Source organism: Passer montanus, unplaced genomic scaffold, assembly GCF_014805655.1.
Source record: "Passer montanus isolate IOZ18808 unplaced genomic scaffold, ASM1480565v1 scaffold247, whole genome shotgun sequence".
Classification (NCBI taxonomy): Eukaryota; Metazoa; Chordata; class Aves; order Passeriformes; family Passeridae; genus Passer; species Passer montanus.
This window is the reverse complement of record NW_024367116.1, coordinates 80,060-104,428: the sequence shown is the minus strand read 5'-3', so window position 1 is coordinate 104,428 and position 24,369 is coordinate 80,060. Positions and strand designations below refer to the sequence as shown.

General features: G+C 42.7%; 2 protein-coding genes across 3 annotated transcripts in view; one reads left to right on the top strand and one right to left on the bottom strand.

Moving 5' to 3' along the window:
• The window catches only part of LOC120503111 (hypoxanthine-guanine phosphoribosyltransferase-like), a 100,428-nt gene extending 91,448 nt beyond the window's left edge, over positions 1–8,980 (bottom strand). Inside the window, exon 1 of the mRNA XM_039711273.1 lies at positions 8,802–8,980. Coding sequence (XP_039567207.1) covers positions 8,802–8,980 — 179 coding nt within the window. The remainder of the gene's footprint in view (positions 1–8,801) is intronic.
• The window catches only part of ADAMTS18 (ADAM metallopeptidase with thrombospondin type 1 motif 18), a 78,837-nt gene continuing 63,322 nt past the window's right edge, over positions 8,855–24,369 (top strand). Inside the window, exons 1-3 of one of the 2 annotated variants that reach the window (XM_039711274.1) lie at positions 8,855–9,080; positions 9,238–9,316; positions 11,181–11,497. In XM_039711274.1, the coding sequence (XP_039567208.1) occupies positions 8,979–9,080; positions 9,238–9,316; positions 11,181–11,497 (498 nt within the window). In that variant the 5' untranslated portion in view covers positions 8,855–8,978. Of the gene's footprint in view, positions 9,081–9,237; positions 9,317–11,180; positions 11,498–24,369 lie in introns of those variants that run through there. The other variant, XM_039711275.1, reaches the window with a different exon arrangement.

The window sequence follows — 24,369 nt, the reverse complement described above, 5'->3', positions numbered from 1 at the left end:
GATCAAGCTACCCTCAAACAGACTAATCAGTCTGGGTTTCTGTTATGAAGATCTAGCACAATGTTGCTGTGTCTGCCCTGCCAAGGAGGTTTAAATCACATTTAAATTCAAGCTAAAATACTCCTGCTCTCGTTAAAAGTAAAATGATTGAAATGGCAAAGAAATCCTTTTTATTAATTTTACAGTCTTAAAGTGTTCATCCATGGAGCAAAACAACAACCTTGTCACAGTATCTGCTATTCCTTAAAGGGGAGGACGGGAAGGATTTTGATTTTGAGGCACCTCCCAGCAAACATAAACATACCTGGAATTAGACTTGTACATAAGGGTTTGCTGAGGAAAGCCTCAACCTTCAGGACTCCAATTTTCATTAATATTCTATTCCACATTTCTCTTATTGTAATAGGACTAGAAATCACCTTCCAGCTATCTTTTATCTATTCTCCACTGCAGCACTTTCCCTAAAACGCTACTATAAAGGCCCAACTCTTGCCTTACTAAATTCAGTTTAGTAAGAGCTGCTGATTTCAGTGTTTCAGGCATACAACATAAAATGATCTAATTCCTTTTTTCCCCAACATCCTGCTGTATTGAAAACAGGCAAAAATCAAACACTTTCCATTCAGTACACACACAGAGTAAGACATTATTAAATGTTGTCACAGCAACTGATGCAACACTGAGTTTGTAAAACAGCTGTTTGATTCCTCAACATGCTGAAATCACTTTGGGAATCAACACCACAGTCAGGGAATAGTTTTGTTTGCAAATTAGGAATGCAAAGAAGGCTGTGGTAAATTAAAAACAGTAAGCTGAGCGCTTGGGATAGGGACCAGTTTTCTGTTCTGCATGTGTTCGGCACCTAGCTCAAGGAATCCTCTACAGCTACTGCTCCCATATTCTTCATCTGTTCTCATCATCTTTTGGCATAAAAATTAGTGGTAAAAAATAAATGTCTTTGCAGAAAAATAAAAGGTAGGTCACGAAGGCCTTGTTTTCCTGAGGAAAGAGTATAAAACAATTGGAAGGGAATTAATGTCCTTATCCAAGGCTGTGATTGCTCACTGCCATTGTGGTGCAGTGCAGTCCTCAAGTAATGAGCTCTGGTCCTCAAAAGACACCAGTTCCAGTGTCTGACACAAATCCCACCCTTGTTATGGAACAAGAGGTTAGAGACTTTCAGTGCACAGCAAACAGAGTATCTGTGCAGATCTTTTAGACAACACCTTCTTTGTACACAGTATTGCATGGTGCTGCAAGCCCTTTCTTATAGAAGCAAATATGGAACAGCTCCATAATTCTGTGGGAGACCTTTTCCTGTTTGTTTGCCAAGCTGTAGTTAAAATTCCCCCAGAGAAGTCCAGTTAGGGTAAGAAGGACATGAAGGTGGGCAGACACCTAGCAAGGGAAGATGAACAAACACTGTACGAGAAGTAAAACCACCTAATTTTAATAGGAAATGGGCTGATACTTAATTGAGAATGGTAAAACAAAGGGTTTGTGAGTACACCTCAACTGTTCCACAGAAGGGACTGAAAAGGCTCCTGAGCTCCTTTGCAATCTGTGTTCCCAGCAAGAAGGCTGAAGAAACAAAGGCTCATTGATGTGAGAAGGGAGGGAAGTTTTTAATAGAGGAATCCCAGGAGCCAGCCAAAGAAGCATTATCTTGTATTAAAAAAATCTGCAAATAATGAAATTCAGAGAAAAGAGAAGCCAATTTTCTTTGCCTGGCCCATGAAATGAGCAGCAAATAAAACAAGAAACACGTTTACAAAGGACTGGAGACTAAATCTTCCCAGCAACATTCTTCTTGGGGTATGTTGCTCAAAAGCATACAGGGATCCACGTTCAGAAATGCTCAGGAGGTTCAGTTCCTCTTGATGACAACAGGAGCTGTGAATTCTTGTTACTGTGGAAAATTAAGCCCCAAAATTTTCATCCCAGAACTCAGACTCCCAACCTGAAACTAACTGGGTACAAGCAGGAGAATTGTTATCAGAGATCTTATCTTCAGACTGATGCCAGGACTTGTGGGAACTAGTCACATCAGCAGAAGTTACCTTTCCAGTCCAGTAATAAAATGAAAAAGCAAGATAATATTTCAGGCTTGGGTGTGATGAAGCAAGACTACCAGGAATGGGGGAGAAATCACAACTTTTAGTCTCTGTTGGATGAAACAAATACATGTTGTTTACAGACATGAAAAGAAGAACCAATAAGAAATGAATGAGGAACCATTTCATCCCAATGCCATTTGTTTTGGGGGTAGAATAATCTCATGCATTCCTAACATGGAAGACAGAGGTGGAAACTTCCATATGGATTTTGTTTCTTGGCCTGGCTTATCCTTTTCTGGGGTGCAGATGCTGGCTGACTGTAACAGGGACTGAGCTTTCCTTCCTGCACGTGATGCCAGAGTACGTCTGAAACCAATCCTAGTGTCTTAGATGTAATTTGCAGGGGTTTTAACTGTGTCTTTGTGACTCTGTAGGCTGCCCAGCCTTCCGGGTAGAGTGCAAATCGCTATTTATAAAAAGCATTTTCAAAGTGGATCTTTGAACCTGCTGGACTGCACGGTTTCTCCCGTGCCATTTTTGATCCATTGTATAAATACAAATTTTGGCACGTGCACAACATTATAAACTGCATAATTGTTTTTATTAGAGTTCTGTGAGTTTGGAGGTACCTGTGCTTTAATTACCCTTGGCAAGCGTCCAGGAAAACTCTTCTAAAATGTAGTGCTTGCAAAGCCTTCGTCGGGCCACCCACAATGACAGCTTTTATTTTTCCTCTATTAGTGATGGACATTTTCATTTAATTTCGGTCTGGGTGTGTGACAGAGCCCCCGTGTACTGAGCTGCAGCTTCCCCCTGTTCACTTTCCAGCACAGAGTGGTCGGGACACCGTGGCAGCCACTTGTGACGTTTGGACCCCAGCCAAGCGAATGCTGTTTGCAAAGTTTTTTAGGTTGTCTGTCTTGCTTCCTTGGTCTCCCCTCCCCCTTCCAAAAATTGCTGGTGACACTAGAAATGCAAGTCAGTTAATCTGTTCTAAAATCTAAGCACCAGCCTACAGCAGAGACGGCTGGAGAAATGCAGAACATTGCTTGGAAGGTGGGTTTAGTTCCGCTCCTGAGCCCAAATCTCTTGTGTCGCAGGCAGAGCAAGGACAATGGTAACAAGTCAGCAGGATAGCTGGAACTTCATACTCCATGCCAGAAAATGGGATGTCCAGCTAGCACAAATAAATGTGTAGAACTAATCAAATTAGGATGGACATGCTGTGCAATACAGAGAAATGCATGTAAGCAGAAAATTGTGTTTAATATTTGTAATCAAAAGCATTTATTTGGGACTATAACAATCCAGTGCTACGTGCAAATTGGGTGAGGAAAAAATGTAAACATTGTTTCTTTGATTTCACGGAGTTAGGGTGCAACAGGAATGCTGGATGGAGCTCCTTTTCCAGGGGCTGTGATTAAAAAGCTATGTGAAATGAATTCAGGGGCTTACTGACAGAAAATATTACTGTAAATGGTGGTGGAAACCTATTCCACAATCATTACTCTTTATTGCAAGGAGTTTGCCAGACTTTATAGGATGCAAACTGAAAACTGTGGGTTTAGGGACAAGCTGAGGATATGACTTCCATCCTAACACCATGTTTTAAGGCAGCTGCAGAGAGCAGAATTTAACTGAGAAACTGGTGAGACAGTGTAATTTTATTCTGTGAACTTTCAGTCCTTCAGGATCAGGAATTAATGGAGGAACTACACTTAGTCAACCAGTATGTGTATTTGTTACTTATGAGTTTTCACGTCAGCTGAAATATAGTTACCCATAAACAGAATAACCAGTGGCATGGTATAGCCCGTGCCACGTGTCACTGAAAAATGCAATTAACCATCACACAAAAGCAATTCTATTCCAGTAGCTCATATGGTAAACTGAACACTGGTTAGAAAAGCAGAAACATGCTTTTGGGAACATGCTAGACTAGCATTTTCCATTCCTCAGAACACTGTTGTCAGCTTCAGATTTTGTGGAAGTAGACAAAGGAGTCCTCGGAGTTTCTATTTATGAGAGTAGCCTTTTAAAATTTGGTGTGGAGGGGGGAAGAGGACAGAGCAGGAGTGGATCTGCTGTCAGCTGCCATTCCAGCACTGCCTGGTACTCTATAACCCTGCTCTGTGGGAGTCAGAGCCAGTGCAGAAGGTGCTGCAGCTGTGGGGAAGCTGAGCAGTGTCCTCAGACCATCAGTGTGTCAGGATGTGCCCTCATCCCAAACCTGAGGGGCACCAACTCTCTCTGCTCACAGCCTCCTCTCTGCACAAAGGATCTTTCTGGCAGGAAGGATATAAAGATTATCGTCTCAGGTTCTCTAACCAACCCAGAGAAAGAGCTGTGGTCAGTCAAGGCAGCTGGCTGATTTGGCCTCAAATGGTACAGTATTGCATGGGTTTAGATAATGTACAGATAGACATGCCAATGGGATTTGATACCAGCTGAGCACATCCCTGCAACTCCACTGAATCTACAGGAACCCTTCCCCAAGGTCTTTTTAAAGCTGTTCATATTTTGTTCAACCAGTGGTCACATCCTGCTACAACTAACAAGTGCTGAACTCTTCAGACAAATTGTATAAATTCACAAAATGCCTTGAGGTTATTGAATGAAAAATGTAAGGAGAAAGAAAAGCCTCCTTAGCTGTTGTGTTGAGTATGGAGCACAACCAACTTTGGAGAATAATTTCACTACGGGGCCTCTTCAACTTGTGACAAAGATGAAACTGATGGGTTTTAAACACTACCAGCTCATTCTAAAGAGGGTCATTTGTAAAGGGGATTCTAAGAAGACTTCTATGCAAAGAGTTTCACCCAGCATGTGGTTAATCATACCTCACTAGAATTGAAGGCAAAAGGCTTCTGTGCCTCACAAGAGGGAAACTTCATTGTGGGGATAAACATAGAAGGGGTAAAGATGGAGCTGGAAGGATCCTGTGGAGTGCTTATATGTATCCTGAGTAACCCAACAAATATGTAATTTGGCAAGAAATGGTCCCAGAAATGGTCAAGCAGGAATGGAGAGTTGCAGAAACTGAAAGCTGAGTTAGCAAAGGAAAATTCTGCTCTGATTCTACTATGCATATTCACAGAATATCAATTAAAATGAGCCCTCCCTGCACCATTTCCCATTGGAAGTACTCTGCCTCCAGTCATCCAACCATACATGGTTTCACAATGGTATAAATGATACAAATTAATTTTAAACACAAATAAATCTGGAAGACAATCTAGATTGACAGCTCTCTGTCTTCTGTGAATTGTTCACTCAGGTCAGTGGTCACAAATGTCCCACATGATGAAGAGTTGCTCTAACAAAGATGGCAAAACAAACGTGGTGTCTTAGTCCAGGGCTTGTTTCTCCTGCATGCCTGTCAGCCATGTCAGCAGTAAGCACAGAATCATAGAACCATAGAATGGTTTGGATGGGAAGGGACCTCTCCTTCCAACACCCCTGCCATGGGCAGGGACACCTTGGAAGGATCCTGTGGAGTGCTTATATGTATCCTGAGTAACCCAACAAATATGTAATTTGGCAAGAAATGGTCCCAGAAATGGTCAAGCAGGAATGGAGAGTTGCAGAAACTGAAAGCTGAGTTAGCAAAGGAAAATTCTGCTCTGATTCTACTATGCATATTCACAGAATATCAATTAAAATGAGCCCTCCCTGCACCATTTCCCATTGGAAGTACTCTGCCTCCAGTCATCCAACCATACATGGTTTCACAATGGTATAAATGATACAAATTAATTTTAAACACAAATAAATCTGGAAGACAATCTAGATTGACAGCTCTCTGTCTTCTGTGAATTGTTCACTCAGGTCAGTGGTCACAAATGTCCCACATGATGAAGAGTTGCTCTAACAAAGATGGCAAAACAAACGTGGTGGTGTTTTAGTCCAGGGCTTGTTTCTCCTGCATGCCTGTCAGCCATGTCAGCAGTAAGCACAGAATCATAGAACCATAGAATGGTTTGGATGGGAAGGGACCTCTCCTTCCAACACCCCTGCCATGGGCAGGGACAGCTTCCTTTAGACCAGGTTGGTTCAAGCCCCATCCTGGCTTTGGGTAATTTCAGAGATGGGGCAGCCACAGCTGTGTGAATTCTGTGTGCAGTTTGACTCTATCACGATGGCCATGACAGCATAATTCTTCAGGAAAAAAATCTAGGAAAGCTTATTGGAAAAGAAGGATTCAGAATTAGAAAGAATAGGTCCTGAAGAATAGTTATCAGTTTTCCATGATACGCTCACAGGTTGAAACAAGAACATCTAACATCTTTGCATGCAGACATCAGGACAGTGGACAGACACTTGGCATGCAGGTGTGGTCTGTCTGGAGAGGGGGCTGAGACATCCTGGTGAAACTTGGGCTGTGCTCTTGGACCTCGGTGTGGGGAAAGTGAAGCAGTAACTCACTGCTGGTGTGGAGCAGCAACCTCCTACTCTGCCTTGCAGCTCTGAGAGAAACCCTGACCTCCCCAGTCGGGTCTGCAGCTGATCTCTATGCTGAAGATCCCCCCACGGAGGTTATTGCCACCTGCAGGGCAATGCTGCTCCAGAGTGACAACCTTTACTGGCTCTGCACAGTTCCTTGTATTCCTAGGCAATAAAGGAGTTTCTCACATGGGCAGAAAACCATTAGAACTGGTGGATACAAACTAGCAGGGGAAAATAATGACCTATTAAGACCTAATAAAAGTGGTCAGCATAAAAAATTGGTGGGAGCATCCAGCCTGGGAGCTTAGGCAGGGTAGAGCCCAATGAGGCTGCAGTATGGTAATGGCTCTCTCTGAGGAAATCTGTGTTTGTGGTCATCTGAGGTGGGACTTGCTAGGGAGAGGGGGGAGGAAAGCCCCCCTCTGACTGCGTTGTTTACTCCACTGCTGGCTGTGGAGCTGTAACTTTCTCTGATGTTTTGCATGGTGTGTTTGCACATGGAACGAGCTGCCTTGCAGGATTCTCTGATGTTTATGACCATCACGGCTGGGATCTTGATTGACTTGGGGAGCACAGGGTGATGTTGTCTGAGCATGTTAACTGATCAATGTTGCTGCCTACAGGCCAGGAAAGGTTGGGGTCCCCTGCCTAATGCCAACTCAAATTTAGATGCATGTCATTTATAGTCATGCAAAGCAGTGTCACATTTTTTTCGTCTTCTTTGATCGTACCCAGAAACTATAAATCCCCAGGGTGAAATCTTAGCTCTACAGAAACCCAGAGCAAACCTCATTTAAGTGATGCACAGTTCATGGCGAAAGTTGTGGTTTTATTTCTTAAGTGATTCTTGTAATTGTTAGAGAATTGTATTTATTTCTCTCCCCTCTCAGCAAATGAAATGTCAATTTTCATGGTCAAGTAGTCTACTGAAAACAGTCAGGGCTGTCTGTTCAGGGTGCTGGGGGCTGATAATAAAATTACAGCCCAGTAATTTTATATTTTTCTCCTATTATCTGCCATGCACAGTATGTTTTATGTGTTCTACTCCACTGGGACCATCATAAACCTTTGGCCAGCTCTTTAATTTGAATATACTCAATGGGAGGTGGCAGGTGCACTGTTACAAAAGATTTTGAAACTTTATCATAGTATATTCAGAAGGTGATCATGTAAAAGCTGTTGGAAAATGGAGAGAGGTGAAGGAGAAATTCAATGCCTGGGAATTTATTTAATGTTTAAAGACAGGAAATGCTTTAAAAGCAAAAATATCTCAGATCTGTCTAATCCACTGCCCCAGACCAGTCACCACGATACCCCTGGTGAAGGGGGCAGGTAGAGGAGATGACCTCCATCTCACCTCAGCTTCCATCATGCTCTCCAGCTCCTGGCCAGCTGGGGCAAAAGGGCACCTTAAGCTGACACAGTTACTGTTTATTTTCACTGTGTGACTCTGGGACAAGAGAGATTTTGAGGGAGATTGGACTGAGATAGTACTGGAAAACTGTCTGGCACAAAAGGGAGATCAGGAGGTGAGGGACACTTCTAAATGCAGCCAAAATAATCAGAAACAAGTTCTGTGTTGATTTCCAGCCTGGACCAGTCCCATCCACCTCAATACTTGTTTGCTATTAGATTATTTGGATCTTTGATCCTTTCCTGAAGTTTTCTGCAGAAATGAGTGTGTAGTTGCACAACTACATTGGTTGGGAGCAGAATCTGCTGCTGTGTTTGGCTCAGTTTGTGTGAACCACTGTGTGAAAATCAGCTCCTCAATGGACATCAGTCTGTCACAGCTGTGCTCACTTCCCAGGCACCTTCATCTTTGTGTGATTTGTTTCTTTGTTTTCCAATGATGCAACTTTAAAAAAGAATAGAAAATAACAGCACATTGTCTCCAAGTGAGTATTGGAAGCTGCACGGCTTGTCCTGGACTGTCACAGAACTCTCTTTGTAAAGAGAGGGAATTTTCGTGAAGAGAGGGGATCTCATCAGTGTATGAAGATAGTGCCAAGCATCTGAAGTGTCTGAAGGAGGAGTGCCAACGCGATGGAGCCAGGCACAACTTGGAGGTGCCCAGCAATGGGACAAGAGAAAATGATGCTCAGAAAGTTCCATTTGGACATGAAGAAGCACTTCTTCCCTGTGCAGTGGCTGAACACTGGAAGAGATTGTCCGGAGAGGGTGTGGAGTCTCCCTCATGGGGGACATTCCAAAACAGAGTGGAGACAACCCTGTGCCCGGTGTTTGGGATGACCGTGGCTGGACCAGCCGATCCGCCGCGATTCCTCCCAGCCTGACCACGCTGTGCCCAGCCCCTGCGTGCAGCCCCCGTTCTGCCCCGCTGTCCGCACATCCCCGCTCCGCCGGCCGCCGCAGCGGCTGCGGGGCAGCGCCCAGGTGACCATGCGGGGCGGGCGGGCGCGGCCGCCGCACGCTCCGGGCAGCAGGTAGCGCTCGCCAGGTGCGCGGCGGAACATGGACTGTCTGCTGCTGGCCGTCTGGACTCTACCTGCTGCGATTCTCGGCGGCAGCTCCATGCAATTCCAGACTCTCCCGTGGCTCGGAAGCACTGTAAAGGCAGGTCGAGAGCACTTTCTTTTGCAGTCGCCTAGTGTACTTTCATACCAGGTTGCTGCAGTTTCTGGTGCCTTGTCTTTCTGCCTTGCCTTGTCAAGGAAACTTCGCCCAATACTCCTTTTCTCTCTCTCTCTCTTATTTTTTCTTTCTCTTGCAGACCCTTCAGCTGTGTTGCCTCTGTTGCATGTCTCATGCGGCAACTTTAACCAGTGACAGCATCAGTGAATTGACTCATGGTTTGTATAGCTCTTTCTGTGTCTGTATGTGAACATTTGCATGGATTTTTATCTTTTTTTTTTTTGTGGAGTGAATATTTAGAGGGGAGAAGTCACAGTGTTTAGGGAGCATAAAGTGCAAGCCGGCTGGCTACTGCGGGTTGGTGAACCACGGGCACGGATTAACTTGTTAAGCCCTGTGTGCTGAAGCTGAAAGGAACAATATGTAGCAGCAAAGCAAATGAATGAGATGGTAAATACATCCACGTTTCCATGTGCGATTAGAAAGATGAATGCGTGTGTAGCCACAACAGCAAAACCTCATGTGTCTGTTGTGGAAGCAGTGAGACAAAAGTAATGAAAAGATTTGTGTGGGGGAGCAGGAGGAGCTGTGCAATGCAGGCTAAGGGGGGAAAAGCCTGGAGAGAAAGGGCTTGTGTGAGTGGGAGCTCAGGAGCCGTTTGTTCCCAGGTTGGAGTGACTGGCACGTAGATGCTGATGGCTTTGGGACTTTTGAAGTGCAGTATATGCTTTGTGTTGTGTGTGAGTAGAAGCAAAGTACAGCAGAGAACCACACCAGGGTGCAGAAAGGAAACCCCTCCTGCACCCTGTGCTCTGCTCACTGGGGGATTCCCTCTCTCCAGCAGCTGCTTGCATTTTTTGGCCACCAGCCTGCTTAGCGCCCTCAACTTCTGCCGTTGATTAACACCACTCGAGGAAAGTGAAAGCTCTTGATGTATTGTTTCCACTGTCTGAGGAAAAGCAACCTGTCAGTGGTTACGTTTTCAGCCTAATGTGTGTCCAATAAAGTCTATTCAGGCAAAGAGATTGATTGAGAGATTTTGCAACATCTGTTACAACACAAAAAGGAGGGGGTTTTCTTCTTTTTTGATGGTGTTATTTCAATTTAGGAAAGGAAATTAATTGTTTGTCAAGCGCATGGACATCTCTAAGTGTCCACAGAGAAACACAGCTCACAAATTAAATGGGGTTGGGAAGCAGTTTTTTCAGCATAATTTCTTAGGCTACCAGGAATGGGTGCAAAGATCCTCGTTCAGGAAACAGCTAAAACTCAGACCCTGGTTCCAGGACACAGGTAATCCCTGCATGGCTAGGTCAACACCAATGGTAGTGTGCTGCAAGTGAGGCACCTGCTTGTAGGGCCAGCTGAATTATGGCCTCTTTCAGCCTCCGTTTTTTGGGTGGTTCTGAGTAGATCAGAGTGTTCTCCTCAGAAATAGTTTTGTAATTTTTTTGCATATTTTATGCAAAGCAATAAACTTCTTTGGCATGCAATTAGCAATGGCTGACTAAAGGTTATTAGGTAGGATGTAATCTCTTTCTGCTGGAGGTCAGTTACAATTTGAAACCCAGTCTAATCAAGTCCCTACAAAGAGATGAGGTCTTACTCAGTTAAGGCATTAATAAATTAATCCTTTAATCCATTTGAACAAGTGGTACATTTCTGCAAGGTCTCAGTCATGGCTACCCCTACAGTGATACAACATTTGCTGCATTCTTAGGGAAGGGAAAAGCCTCTCAAAGCGGAGTGGCCTTCACATTTGACAACAATTAATACAGGGGGAGGGGAAAACCTACAGATCTGCTGGTGATGACAAATGTCTTCAGAGGAGCAGTTGTGGGAATGTTCACAGCTATGCTAGTTAGTCTGTGCCTCTCAGTGGGGCACAAAGGAAACAAACACAGGCTGTGAGCCTTTGTGACTTACAGGGCTGAATTTATGCAGGCGAGACAGCACACACAGAGCCCGCAGGCCAGCCCCAAAATGAGGGAATGCTCCGTGCCATAGGAAATGCCTGATACCGTGTCAGAGTGCCTTGCTTGTGGGATGCCAGAGCTGATGGCCAACTCTTTATCGTTACAGATTACGTGTTTGTGACACCTGTCAGAGTGGATGCCAGCGGATCGTACATTTCACATGATGTTTTGCACAGTACTAGGAGAAAGAGATCAACTCAGAGTTCAAAGAGTTCCTTGCACTACAAATTTTCAGCATTTGGACAGGAACTTCACTTAGAGCTTAAACCTTCGACCATTTTAAGCAACAGTTTTATTGTCCAGGTACTCGGGAAAGATGGAATGTCAAATTCTCAGGACCATGAAATTGAGCAGTGTTTCTACCAGGGATTTATAAGGAATGATAGCACCTCTTCAGTAGCAATATCTACATGTGTAGGCTTGGTAAGTGACTATTTCAAACAAATCAGCATTAAAAGTATTTTTGTACATGCAATAGTAGCTGAAGGTATGTTCATATAATATTCAAGACGCCATAAACCCTTTTGCAATTTTTCTAGTATCACTAGTTGCTATTGTATTTGACAGAAGAGACTTTGTTATAGCAAATGAACAGCATCAAACCTTTGTAATTTTTGATGACAGTCTTTCAGGAAAAAAAGACTAGCAGGTAGTCCTAGTAATCATCCCATAGCAATTTGTTACAGTTTGTGATAGTTTATACATTTCTGCTCACTCTTAAGTAAAAGTTCTTCCTGCTTTTGTGAACTGCGGTGAATAAAGGAAAAAAGCCAGTTCAGAAGCTTGTGAAAAAAACAATATTATATCTAGGTTCATCAACTACTTTAGGGAATGGTGAATTTCCTAGCTTGGCAGGAGTTATGAACAAATTTCCCTTTGTTTCCTTTGATAATTGAAGCATTAATTGGGTTTACTGGTCTTGATGAGTTGATCTTTTATAAATGTGTTAAATATTATCATTGTGTATTTTCCATTTATGGCTGCCAGCCAAGTTCATGAAAAATCATTATTCACAGGTGATTTTTTCAAAATACGTTTGACAGTGCTCATTGCCTGCAGAGAAGGCTTTACTGATGTAATTTAGGAGAATTGTCTGCAGGATTAATAGCTAAGGATGTTTTTTAAGGCTTAATCGCTTGCATTTGCAAAGCAGTCTGCTATGGCTGCAGAGGAAGGCAGTGACATTGAGTGGGAAGTCTATGAAGTCATCTGTGTGCTTTGTGGTTGACTAAAGGTCCAGAGGATATGTTGGGTCACCCTCTAGAAATCTGTTTTGCAAAGGTACTTGTCTCTGAGGGCTATTAAGTTGTGTGACGGGACCAAAGAAGGAGCACTTGAGACAGCCAGTGTTTCCTTTGAAACTGGAATCAGTGACTTGAGAAGCCTGTTCATTAGGAAGGGCTGTTGATAACTGGTTGAAGTGGTCTGGGTTATATTTTGAATGCTGTGCTCTTTTATTTTTTTTTTTTTTCCTCCCATGAAGTTAGAAGAATCTTAACAGTTCATTTGAACAGTTGTAAATGTGAGTTTGGAGCAGGTGCCAGGAACTGGGCTGGAGCTTTCTTTTGCTTTTAAAGTTATGTTTGTGATGCTGAACTGTTAATATCAAATGTGCTCAGTTGTTTTAATGGAAGCTTCGTATTCACAACTGCCACTTTTGGTCAGATTTACTCAGAAAAATACCCTGTTTTCACTCATTGCAGTATTTTGTCTTTTTGCTATGGGACATGCTCTACCTACACACAGCAGGTACAGTTTGGGAGATCTCCCCTGTTTGGCCACGTTTTGGTTTTTAACATGCTTTCTAAGCTAAGTGAAGTTTGGCTTGTCAAGTCTTGTCTGGAGAAGGAAGGTTCAAGCCTGCCTCAGGTCACAGAGGAACAGAATGTGGTGATCTTAACTGAGAATGAAATGGATCTTTTACCACTGTCTCGACACAGAGGTTGTTATGACTGGTAAGCTTCACTTAGAAAAGATCCAGAAACTGATCAAAAGAGAATAAATATTGTGGTATGAACAAACTTATTATAGAAGTACCTAGATTATCAACAAATAGAATCTCTGTTTAAAATTAATTTCAAGGTTCAATAGATTTTGCCTTAAATTGTTGTTTTAAACTGGCAAATGAAGTAAGCCTTTACTTACCTACCCTACAGGAGATTATTGTATCCCAAAGTATAATTGTTCCTTTCTCTCCCTATCCATCTATTAATTTCAGTGCACCTAATGAATCCCAGGCAAATTACCAACAGGATTCTGAGTCTTTCAGTTTACAAGGCTGTCCTCTTAAAGATGTCGTCAGCTGTCTGTAATGACACCCACGTCACTTTTCACTGGGATCCAAACTCAGTAATCATATGTTAAGTCTGGACGCTGTGCTCTGATCAAGAGAACCTTGTGAATAGCTTCTATATCCTTTTTCACCAACTACTTTTGTCACTTGGTTGCCCTTCTTTCCTATTTGCTTTGTTCACTGCAATTAAACCGAAAGTGGTGTTTCTTCTATATGGTTGGTAGCACTAATCTTTCCATTGTTCCTTTCATTAGCAATAGCTTCTCTACAATAAAGCTGCAGTGACCCATTCTTTCAAGCCTGGAACACCACAATGTGATTTGGAAGCAATTGCATTTCAATAGACTACGGGGACTCTTTGATCTAATTTTTTGGATGACCTAGAGTATTCAGTCATTCAGCTGTCTGTTATCTGCCAGTGCCTGCAGAGGAGACTTTGGGGAGAGGCTGTATGAAATGGTTTGTTAGGAAGGATGACCTTAACTTAACACTGCAAAGGAGCAAGAATTTGTTGCTTTGGTCTAGATCTGTTAAGAGATGTGTGTATATTACATTTTAATGGCTTAGTTGACAGGAAGGCCCCACGTTTTTATGCTGATTTGTTGATTTGAGACCAAATGTTTCCATCAGTCAACACAATTTTCTTGGTGTGTCAGAAGGCAGAACTGGATCTTTATCTGAACAAGTCTCTAATAGAGCAAGTGAGCATTTCAGGAGAATGTGCACTAGTTTATTGTGAGTACTGCCTCTTTTTATCATCAAAGTGTTTCAATTTTCAAATGGAAACTTGCTTTTTTTCTGTCTTCTGCCATTTTTCTGCTTCAGTCAGCATCCTTTGCTTGCTGGAGCATTGTTATACAGCAAAAACCCAGTGCTTTTACTTGTTTGGTAAATGAAAACTGTTCTGGACCTTCTGTGGAGAACATGATATAGTCCTTCCACAAAAGTTATAATTTTTTTCACATATTTTTTAATGCATTCTCACTCCCTGGGATAATTTTTTCACTCTTGCAACTTTGGGACAATAAGTTTGTTTATGCTAGTAAATGCAAAGCTAGTTTCTCTCTTTATCATCATCTTAATGTGTCCCAAATAAAAAGTAATGCAGATTTTTTACTGTTCTTCACTGAGTTTTCATTATTCATTTAATAAGCCTCTTGTTTTATTCCTGCATGACTTTTTGGAGTTTCCTTCAGTGCCTTGTGCTTTCCCAATTGGTATATCTAGGCTACTGGTTTGTCTTGCTGCTTCATCCCCTGTTTACATTCTCCAATTCAAACTGTTTGTTCTTTCCACATTCAACCTTTTTTCCCAAAATCCTGATTTCAGCTAATTCTTACTTCCTGTAATTGTATTTTTATCACTATTATTTAGCAATTTATTGTTACTTATAATTGCCTTTAGGTGGCTCTTTGAGAGGCAGACTGTACCAAATCCACAGACTACCATGGTTTTTCAGGTTTTTGAAAGAGATTATGCTGGCCACTCTTTGAATAAGGAATTGTTTTTTTAGGACCTACTCAGTATGGTTGTATATATTCCTCCCTCCTTCCCCCTTTCCCATTCTCATCCACTTTGTGCTGTTTAATCTGCATTAAAAAGGAGATCTGTTGTATGTTCACCATCTTTAACTCCGCTTCCATGATGGCATCTAAAAGATTTACTGCTGCCTTCCCAGCCTGTATCACAGTGTGTTGTTTCCCTCTCTTTGGCCAGTTTTTGTCTCCTTACCTTAGGTTTATGTGTACAGAATCTCCTGTATAAAGTGAGTTGTTTGCAGTCACACAGTAAATCAGGGCAGAACACAAGAGAACCTCAGAGGTCTCCAGCTGTATTGTAGAGACATTCTCAAAAGTAATTTATAACTGTGCTTGTGGGAGCAGAGTCGCGTTCCCCTTGTGAACATGAACTCTGGCAAAGTCAAACAAGTTTATAACCCAGTACACAACGTAGGAATTGGTGTCCCTAATGAATGAGGGGTTTGTTATGCAGCATTTGTGGGCTGCAGGGCACAGGTGAAGGGTCTAGAGCATGTACAAAATGCATGCCCAGAGGAAAGACCTGTTTATCCAGCATAAGGAATTCTCCTGCCATTCCATCACAGAGAAGGTGTGTGTGTGTATTTTGGGTCAGAAAAAGGAAGTTCAGTTCAGTGGAACAGTTCAGGTCCTTTAAAACTGTCCATTCCATCACAGAGAAGGTGTGTGTGTGTATTTTGGGTCAGAAAAAGGAAGTTCAGTTCAGTAGAACAGTTCAGGTCCTTTACATGACACACAGTGTTATCTTCCAGGCCAAATTTATCACTGGCCTGGAGGCCTGAGAGGCTGCACCTGCTCACACCAGAGATGGGTTTGGGCTGTCCTCTCCCTTTGATTTATGAACCTCAGTCAGAAGTAGTGGTGCCCTCCTCTGGTTTTGGCAAGATGTGTTTGAATCTGTCATTATAAGGAGCCTCTTGTCTCAAGCTGTGTTATGTTTATTAGTGTCTAGTCAAAGGAAGAGAAAGAGGAGGGAGGGATGAATCATGTTACACTCGTTGAGCTGTCAGGGGATTCTAGACAAGAAGGGTTATAGATGTAGCACTGAGAGATAAACAGGAGATGTATTAATTCAGTGGAGGGAGGTGTGTGTGTGTCTGAGGGCAGGGCTTTGCTCAAAGTATCAAAGAAGCCACAAAATTAAAGCTTCTTGATGCTGTCTGACCACCTAAGAGGCAAGCAGGCCAGGCAGCTCATGTACCCACTCTTTGTAGTCACTTAATTGCACCTGGTATTAGTATTTTTAAGTTGGTGCTAACAGCAGCCTCCTATTCCTCAAGCTCACACTTTAAGTCCGATTAAATATGTTGAGACAAATCCCAAAGTTCTTAGGCAGACAAACTGCCATTAAACTCATTGAGCCAGACTGCTGGTGAAAATACAGAATAATTGCTGTTTGCAGTGAGGGTCCTTTAGAAATTGACAGCTGTAAATATACAAAAAAATTTGGCCCAGTGGGACCTTGAGGAGAAGCTAAGTGCAGAGCTGGTGGTTTTTCTCATTCTTAAAGGTGTTTGTAGTCCCCCCAGAAGCCAATACACAAATCCTATGTTTTCTGCTGTTGTACCAGCACAACATGAGCAGCTTCTTTCATGGGAGTTCTATGATTTTCTTTGCATTCACGCACTATTGCATCTCCATCCTTTATAAAACACAAACTGTGTTTTACAGGATCATCCTTTTGTCTGCTATTTTGGTGAAGATTTTTCCATTATTGTTCCATTACTCCATATTATGGTAAATATGAAAATAAGAAAAATCTCTACAGGAAAGTGAGATGACAATGGGAAATTTTCCTATTCTTGAGGATATTTTAGTTTATACTAGAAAAATGTAAGGCAGTGTTTCTGGTCTCAGCATTGACCTGACTGGTGATGAATTGTGTGATTAGGTTATTGATCAACCTTCTCCATATCTGTCTGATAAGCTTTCTGTTTAACTCTGCCTTTAGCTCTGCAAGACAAAGGCTGTGTTATCCCAGGTGTTTTGGCACTACTGATTCCTGTTAGGTAAGACATAGAATTAAAGAGGATTAATGATGAGAAAGAATCTGCTTCTACTTGGCAGAAGAAGTAATGGAAGTTGTATTTCTTCCTATTTTATGTTAAAAAACCTGAATGTACATAGAGCAAACTGAACACAGTAGGCTGTGGCTGCCCAGCTGCTCTGAGTGTCCACAGGGGCTGGTCTTCTGTCACTTGTGCCTGCTCTGTCATTGCTCAGCTGGCAGCAGAGCATGAAAATAAATGGTTCATTGGTGTATTTCCAACCAAACTTCAGGCTGCTGTGGGCACCATTGCTTGAACCCTTGGAGTGGTTGTCCAGAAACAAGGAGTATCCATTTGTACAGAGATAGTTCATCCTGGCCCTTCTTGTTAAGCAGCAGTCTTATCATCACTTCCAAAGGAATCAGTAGTCGCTATCTCTGCTTGAAACATCAGTGTTTTTCTTGCTGTAGCAAAGCCTTTCCACTAAACCTAGTTCCCACACTTTGCCTAGTCCATTAGAGAGAAGCTTATAGACAAATACCCTTGTGAGGGTCAGGAGTGGATGACCTGCCTGCACAGACGTGACCCCTTCATAACAGGATGTCTTTGATGTCGTGAGGATTTTTATTTTCAGCACCACTATTTTCATGTGGGCTGTACCATCTCTGCTGCTGAGAAGCAGTGTACGCTCTTCTGCATGGCTGGGAACTGCTGGACATCATAAATAGTTCTCTTTTTGGAGGCAGATTTTAATAACTAATATAAGCTTCTAGTCACTGATTAATCTAAACAGGGGTTTATTTCTGTTATCTTTTCCCTTTTCTTGTTCCACTTTGGAAGTATTTGAGGAGGATACCAGGTTGTCAGACCTGGTGTGTAAAGGCTTTTGTTTACCCAAAACACAATGACAATCTGTGAAACTGCAGCTCCAGTCCAGCTCAAGCAGCCAGCTCCTGGAGATCTGTACCTGACACACAGAGTGGGAAGCAGTGTCTTGGTTGTGCCCTGACCCCCACACAATTCACTTAATTTGAGCAAATGGTGCCATCAAAGCTCTTCTTAAAGAGTGTTTTCCCAAGCTTTTTCTCTCCTCACCCTGTGCAGAAGCAGAGCCCTGATCATGATGACAGCTCTGTGGCATACTTGCACTCCCTTGGGAGTTGACTTCCAGTCACTGTAGGCTGCTCAGCTGTAACTACTCTGGATGCTCACTGGGAGTTCTGTCACCAGCTCCAGAAGTCCCTCGCATGTTTTGGCTCCTCAAATTTTTGTTTCTTACAATATTGTTCTTAAGTCCACAAGATATTTATGATAATGTTTTCTAACATTAATGCAAACTAATTCTTGCAGTTTCTTAGGGAAGGGTTTGTCTTCCTGATGTACAGCAGGTTCTTTGCTCTTTGAAGGAGAGGATCACTGGGACTGCTGTCCAGTACTGCACCAGGAGGGAAGATTGGAGGTCTAAGACCTGTGGTTTGGAAATTTTCAGCACATGGATCAAAATAAAAGCTGGAACTATGCTAAATAAAGGCATCCATGGTGGTGATGGCTGTGATATAGTCAGTTCCTCAAGATCATTTTAGAGCTCTTTGCATCTGATTTCATTCTCTCCTGAGCATTAGCACTGTTGTTGACTTACAGAGGTAGAGGCTGCTAAGGGATTTTCTAGGAAATACCTGCTTTCCAGGAGCTCTGTGTGCCTCACTTTGTCATGGTCTTCTCCCAGTGAGCTGGCAGGAGAGGGGTTAAACTTAATTATCTCTGCAGTGAGAGCTGACAGTGGACCTACAGTGAGTTTTAGCAGCTGAAACCCAGACTTTTTTTTTTTCCAAAAAATACTTATTTTGTCTTTGAAAGGATCTGACTAGCCCTTAAGTGGTATCTGAATTGAATTTTAACTGATAATTCCACTGCAAACAAGGTTTTCTTCTGTCTTTTTGATCATGTCACTGGGAGCAGAAATGTTGGTTCTTTCTTGCCTTTTCTTATCCCATTTTAATCCCAATTCTGTTGCTGCAGGTCTACCATAAATTACTGTATGCTAAAGGAATTTCCTATTGATTTGCTCTGACAGTGATTTGACCAGCTATGTGAATAGCTGATGGAAGCAGAACTTATCTTGGGTTCAGACAGTGAAGCATTGACTAAAGCTTTGAGGTAAACATTTACAGAAGAAACCTGAAATCATAAAGCCTTGCAGCTCAGCACAATTTACAAACATGTATTAATTAAGCTTCAGTGCTGGCTCTGCTCTGTGTTTGATGAGAACAACATCCTGGCACACAATGGGTTGACATCAGTAACCTTTTATTGTTTATCGTGCTCGGAAGTCACCAAGAATGAGGGTGAAGAAATGTCAAATAATCAGGTCAGATGCGAGTGAATGAGTCTTGATGGTTGAAGCTTGGTACCGTGGGAACCATTATTGTCCAGAGTGATTTCTGGAACATGCAAGTTAATTTCTTTTTTTACAATGTTAGTTCATAAGCTGGGGAAATCTGCAAACAACTTCTACAGTCAGATGAAAACCCTTTTCCTGAACCTCATATGTGGCTGCCCAGCTAGTGACTGCCAAAAAATGGTAAAAGACAAAAGTTGGATGTCAAAGATAATAGGTCTTGACTGCAATAACAAGGCCCAGAACAAACCTGCTTAAGAGAAGAGGAAGCTGAGGCAATAAAGTGATATTTGCTTGCAGAGACAATGGGGTGTTGCCTTTTCACTCCCCTGGGCATTTGCATTTCAGGCTGCTCCACTCTGTACACAGCACACTTGGGGCTTTATTCTTTGAGGGCTGGATTCTTGCTGTTCACAGTGGGATCACTTGAATGCTTGTGCCTGCCTGCCTAATATATGTTAATTGAAGGACTTTTGTGTCTCAACATCTTTATTAATATTAATGGAATGAGATTTTTAATGGACTTATACAAAATATGCTTGACCTAGCTTGAGCCCTCACTTTTGTTTTTATACTCTGCAGCACAGTGTGGCTTCTGACTAATTTAAGAACATAATATTATATTCTGTGGCAGAGTACACAAACTAATGAAATATGGATTACTCTTCAGACCTACATTTTCCTTGCTGTGTGATATAGAATTTATATAGCACCAGAATGTAATCAGTTCTTTTTAAATCATGAAATTAAAAAGAGGTTTTCTTTTTATTTGTGTGAATTATTGCATTTCAGTGAAAATATTTTTAAACTAATTCTTTCTTGACCAGGCCTGTCTTATGCCACACACTCTTTTTTATCTTTTTTAGGAAGAAGTCAGCAAAACAGTAGGCCTTAAAATTAGGCTAGACTAAACCTCAAGAAATATTTCAAATTAATATTGCTGTTAGTATAAGCTGGTCATGGTGAGGGATAGCTATAAATGCTGTAATGCATCATCAGACAAGAAAGTTTAAACTTCTCTAAAAATGTGGCAAGTATCATTTCTTGTTAACACTTGACAGAAACCTATTTTACTTGTTTTGTTAGATGCAAATATAAATTAAATATTAAAATAACAGTCTTGGACTAGCGCAGAGACTATTTTTGTTTTGCAGTCTGCTGTGGATGTTTATGGCATACACAAGAAAAATGCTTCTGTCACGTTTTCACTTTTTTGTTACATTTTCTGATAAAGAATAATTCCTTTTAGGCTGCTCTACATCTCATTGTTTGTAATAAACATCTCTGCAACCACTGTGGAGACCAGTCTGCCACAAGAGGAGCTCCGGGCTCGCTCTGTCAGCTGGTTCTCTTCATGCTGGAGGCCTTAGGGATATTTTTTTACACTACATCACATACTGGTGGTGGGATTGTTATCCTACCCCAAGCAGTGAAAGCTTGAGCAAAGGGGCAGGAAAGGAGTTTCCACGCTGAGACAGCAGTGAGCTGCTGATGACTGCTGATCCCTGCAGCCCTGTCACCCTCCTTGACAGCTGTTTGCTGGTTGATGGGCTTCATCTAAAGCTTCTTGTGGTGAGTAAAAAGTTCTCTGCTGACTGCTTTGGATCTGAACCTGGCCTTGGGAAGTGTCTTTTATTCCTTCCTACATCATCTTGGCCCTTTGGTCAGTAGGCACACCATTGTTTTGGGATACACTGCTGCAATTGCTGTTTGGTTTAGCAAGATATTTTGAAAAGGGGAGGCACCACTGGCTCATCAAGAAAGTGAAACGTGTCTGTTGCTCCTGGTGGACCCCGAAATGCTTGTTGGACATACTGCAGGGTGGTGCTGTATAATCAGATTTCACTGAATCAGAAATTAGATGGAGGCAAACAGCGTGCTGGAGGGCAAACCCCATCTGCAGGCTGAGCCTTGCTGCTCCCATGGACCAGAACAGCCAGGAGTGAGACGTGGCAGGAGCTCAGGCAGTTTCCAGAGAGTCAGCTGCTGCTACTACTGCTAGAAAGTGCACCCAAGTGCTTGGCATGTAGCTGCCAGATAGGTTTCAGTGCCCTGGTGCCAAGTGTTGTCATTCCACTCTGCTGCCAGAGCATCCCGACCATGAAGGAGCGAGGGAAGCGCAATGGCCACCAGAAAATGTAAAGAGGCTATTTGGCCTAACACAAATCCAGTCCTGATAAAGTCTGGGGATGGGAATAAAAGAGGATGGTACCTTTGGAGGCCTGTTGTCCTTGTTAGACAGGAGATGGACTTGGCAGGTTTTGAGGTGTGAAATTGTGAGGGAATATTATCAGATGTCATCACAGGGGACACGTAGGGGACAAGACATCATTCATCTCCTACTCATGGTAGGAAAGCTGAGCAATTGCAGAGAGGGAAGCATGTTACAGAAATGGTTAATTGATTCCTGTGTTTACCAGAGAGACCTGGGTGGTCATTTGAGCTGCCTGAGGCACAGAGCCCTGCAGGTCTCGGTAATGAAGACCATGCGTGATCCCAGGGACAGAACAGGGTGCAGGTGGTGCCATGGCTGTGAGCATCAGGATAATGCTGTGGTGACAAAGGTTTGTGTTTTCCATCAGTGGGATAGATGAAATACCAAGGAAAGGACAATTTGGTCCAGCAGCTGAATCAGAGAGGGCTGATATATTACCATATATTGCCAGTTAAAGCTACGAACAAAAATGTGCCAGACTTGGCCTCTGAGTACTGCACTGGTTCTGTTTACAGGTTTCCAGCTTTTGGGTTATAGTGCCATCAGGAGTTTATTTTTATTTTAATTTTCCAAGCATTTCCTGAAAATTAGCTTTCTGGTGCTCAGAACAGCACCACAACACTAAATTAGTTGCAAATAGCTCGAGGGCTGAGGGAATCATATATTTTTTTGGTTGTGGCTGTTCACATGATTTATTTAGTCATTAGAAAGATTACAGTTTGGGAAAGTCAGGAACCCACTCTAATGTGAGAAACAAAACAGAAGGAAATGTTATTCATACAGAATGGAGGTCTGTCTTCTGCAAGCCAGCATTTGTGCAAAGCCCAGCTCCTTCTGCCTCCACAGCCCTATTCCTTGTTAGGTTTAGCAGAAGATGGGGAGTATTTCCCATTGGGAATATTTCCTGCCCACCATCAGCCTGCTCAGAATGGTGTCCATATGCTCCAAAATATCTCCATGGGTATTCCACATCCTATAATGACAGCTTAGCCTTTGGACCTGATTGCCAATAAAGAGGAAGAAGAATTTAGATACTGATGCATTATTTTCTATACCAAGGCACTGAATTGGTGCCTATTCTTTATTAAATCTTTATCTTGCAAATGGTCAGTGCAATTCAGTGCCCACAGCATCAGAAATATGAATATATTTGTTTTTCTATAAAGGTGCACATGGCAATGCTGTTTATGGCTGTAGTATTTTCTGCTGTTCAATAACTTGTTCAATCATTGTTATTATGAATTAAAGCAACACTGTTGTGCTTCTTTCAGGAAAGGACTTGCATTTTAAAGGGAAGGTTGTTGTAGTTTGCCTTTAATTTTTGTGTAAATGGAGGGTATAGGTTTACTGCAAAAGTTTATAATGTGGAGGATGTATGTGAATGAGTCTCACATGACTTCCTTTATTATTTGTTAAAATATGTTAAAGGAATAGGTCACTGTAAATCTGTAAAGTATTTTATAAAATTTATTTGCTATTGAAAACAAAACCTATTTCATTTTAGATTGATGAATCTTGTAAGAATTAGTATAAATAACATGAAAAACTATTATCAGTGTCCTATTTTAGTCCTTTTGAGGGGTTCAGTGGAGGTGTATAAGGAGAAGCCCTGGAGAGGGGTGATCAAATGTGAAATCTTGGGCTGAAACTATTCCGACAGGATGGGGAGTGTAGCTTAAACCCTCTCTTATCTTGCCAGTGTTCTTGTGTGTGCTACCTCTCCCCAGCAAGATGCCTGACTGATTCACAGCAACTGATGGGCAGTTTAAAATTACAAAGCTTTCGGTTTCCTTGTTCCTAACAGATAAAGAGGGTGGGCATTTCCTGATTGTATGGTATACACTCAAAATATTTAAGTTCCCCATGGTGCTATTTGTGCCTAATTTACTTCTCTAGCACATTAACACTGCTGGTTTTCTGCAGGGGGAGGAGTGTGTGGTGTAACATGCTGTGAAGAGAGGAAATGTTTCACAAGAGCTCCTTCTGGCTTTTCCTCTGTTTGCCTTACCACCTGGAAAGAAGAAAAGGTGGGGGGACTGACTGATGGTCCAGATGGATTGCAGGAACAGTCACGTCTGTGGTCAGATGTGTTAAGCTGGGCAAATCCACACTGGGAAGTGGCAGGATTGCACTTCAACTCCTAAAAAAAGGAGTGTGCCGGCATGAGGAGGGCTGAACTGCCATCAGCCAGTAACCTCGGGGCAGGCTGTGCCCCTTCAGAGGCCACTGAGCAGCCAGATTATCTTGGGGGAAAGCTGGGAATACACCACAGGGAGGGATGGGGCTTGAGGACAGGCTCCAGCAGAGCAGATACCATCTGAGTCTAATAAATCAGAGGCTGTGCAGGTCACACAGAGCTTCAGAGAGACCTGGACTGGGAGGACCACATTTATCACTTTTCATGTTCACTTTTCTAGTTCTTGCCTATGAAAGCAGACAAATTATCTCCTGTTTATGGGAGTTGGGTGCTTTGATGTACTAATTATTCCACTCGTGGTACATCTCAGCAGAGCAAGCATGTCCCGATTCCTGGCTAAGGCTCAAGATGCAGGAGCAGCTGAGCTGTGCAGCACTTCTGTCACTGCTGACTGCTCTATGCAGCACTTGTGTCACTGCTGGCTGTGCCCTGCAGCACTTGTGTCACTGCTGGCTGTGCCCTGCAGCACTTCTGTCACTGCTGGCTGTGCCCTGCAGCACTTGTGTCACTGCTGGCTGTGCCCTGCAGCTGCCAGGATGGAGCAGAGAGCACTCTCAGGCCCTGGGAGTAGGAGCTGCAGTGCAGACTGGAGTGTCTGTGACTCTCACACACTCCCCTGATGTCCCAGAGCCTCTGCGACCCTAGCAGCACATTCCTCTTCTTGGA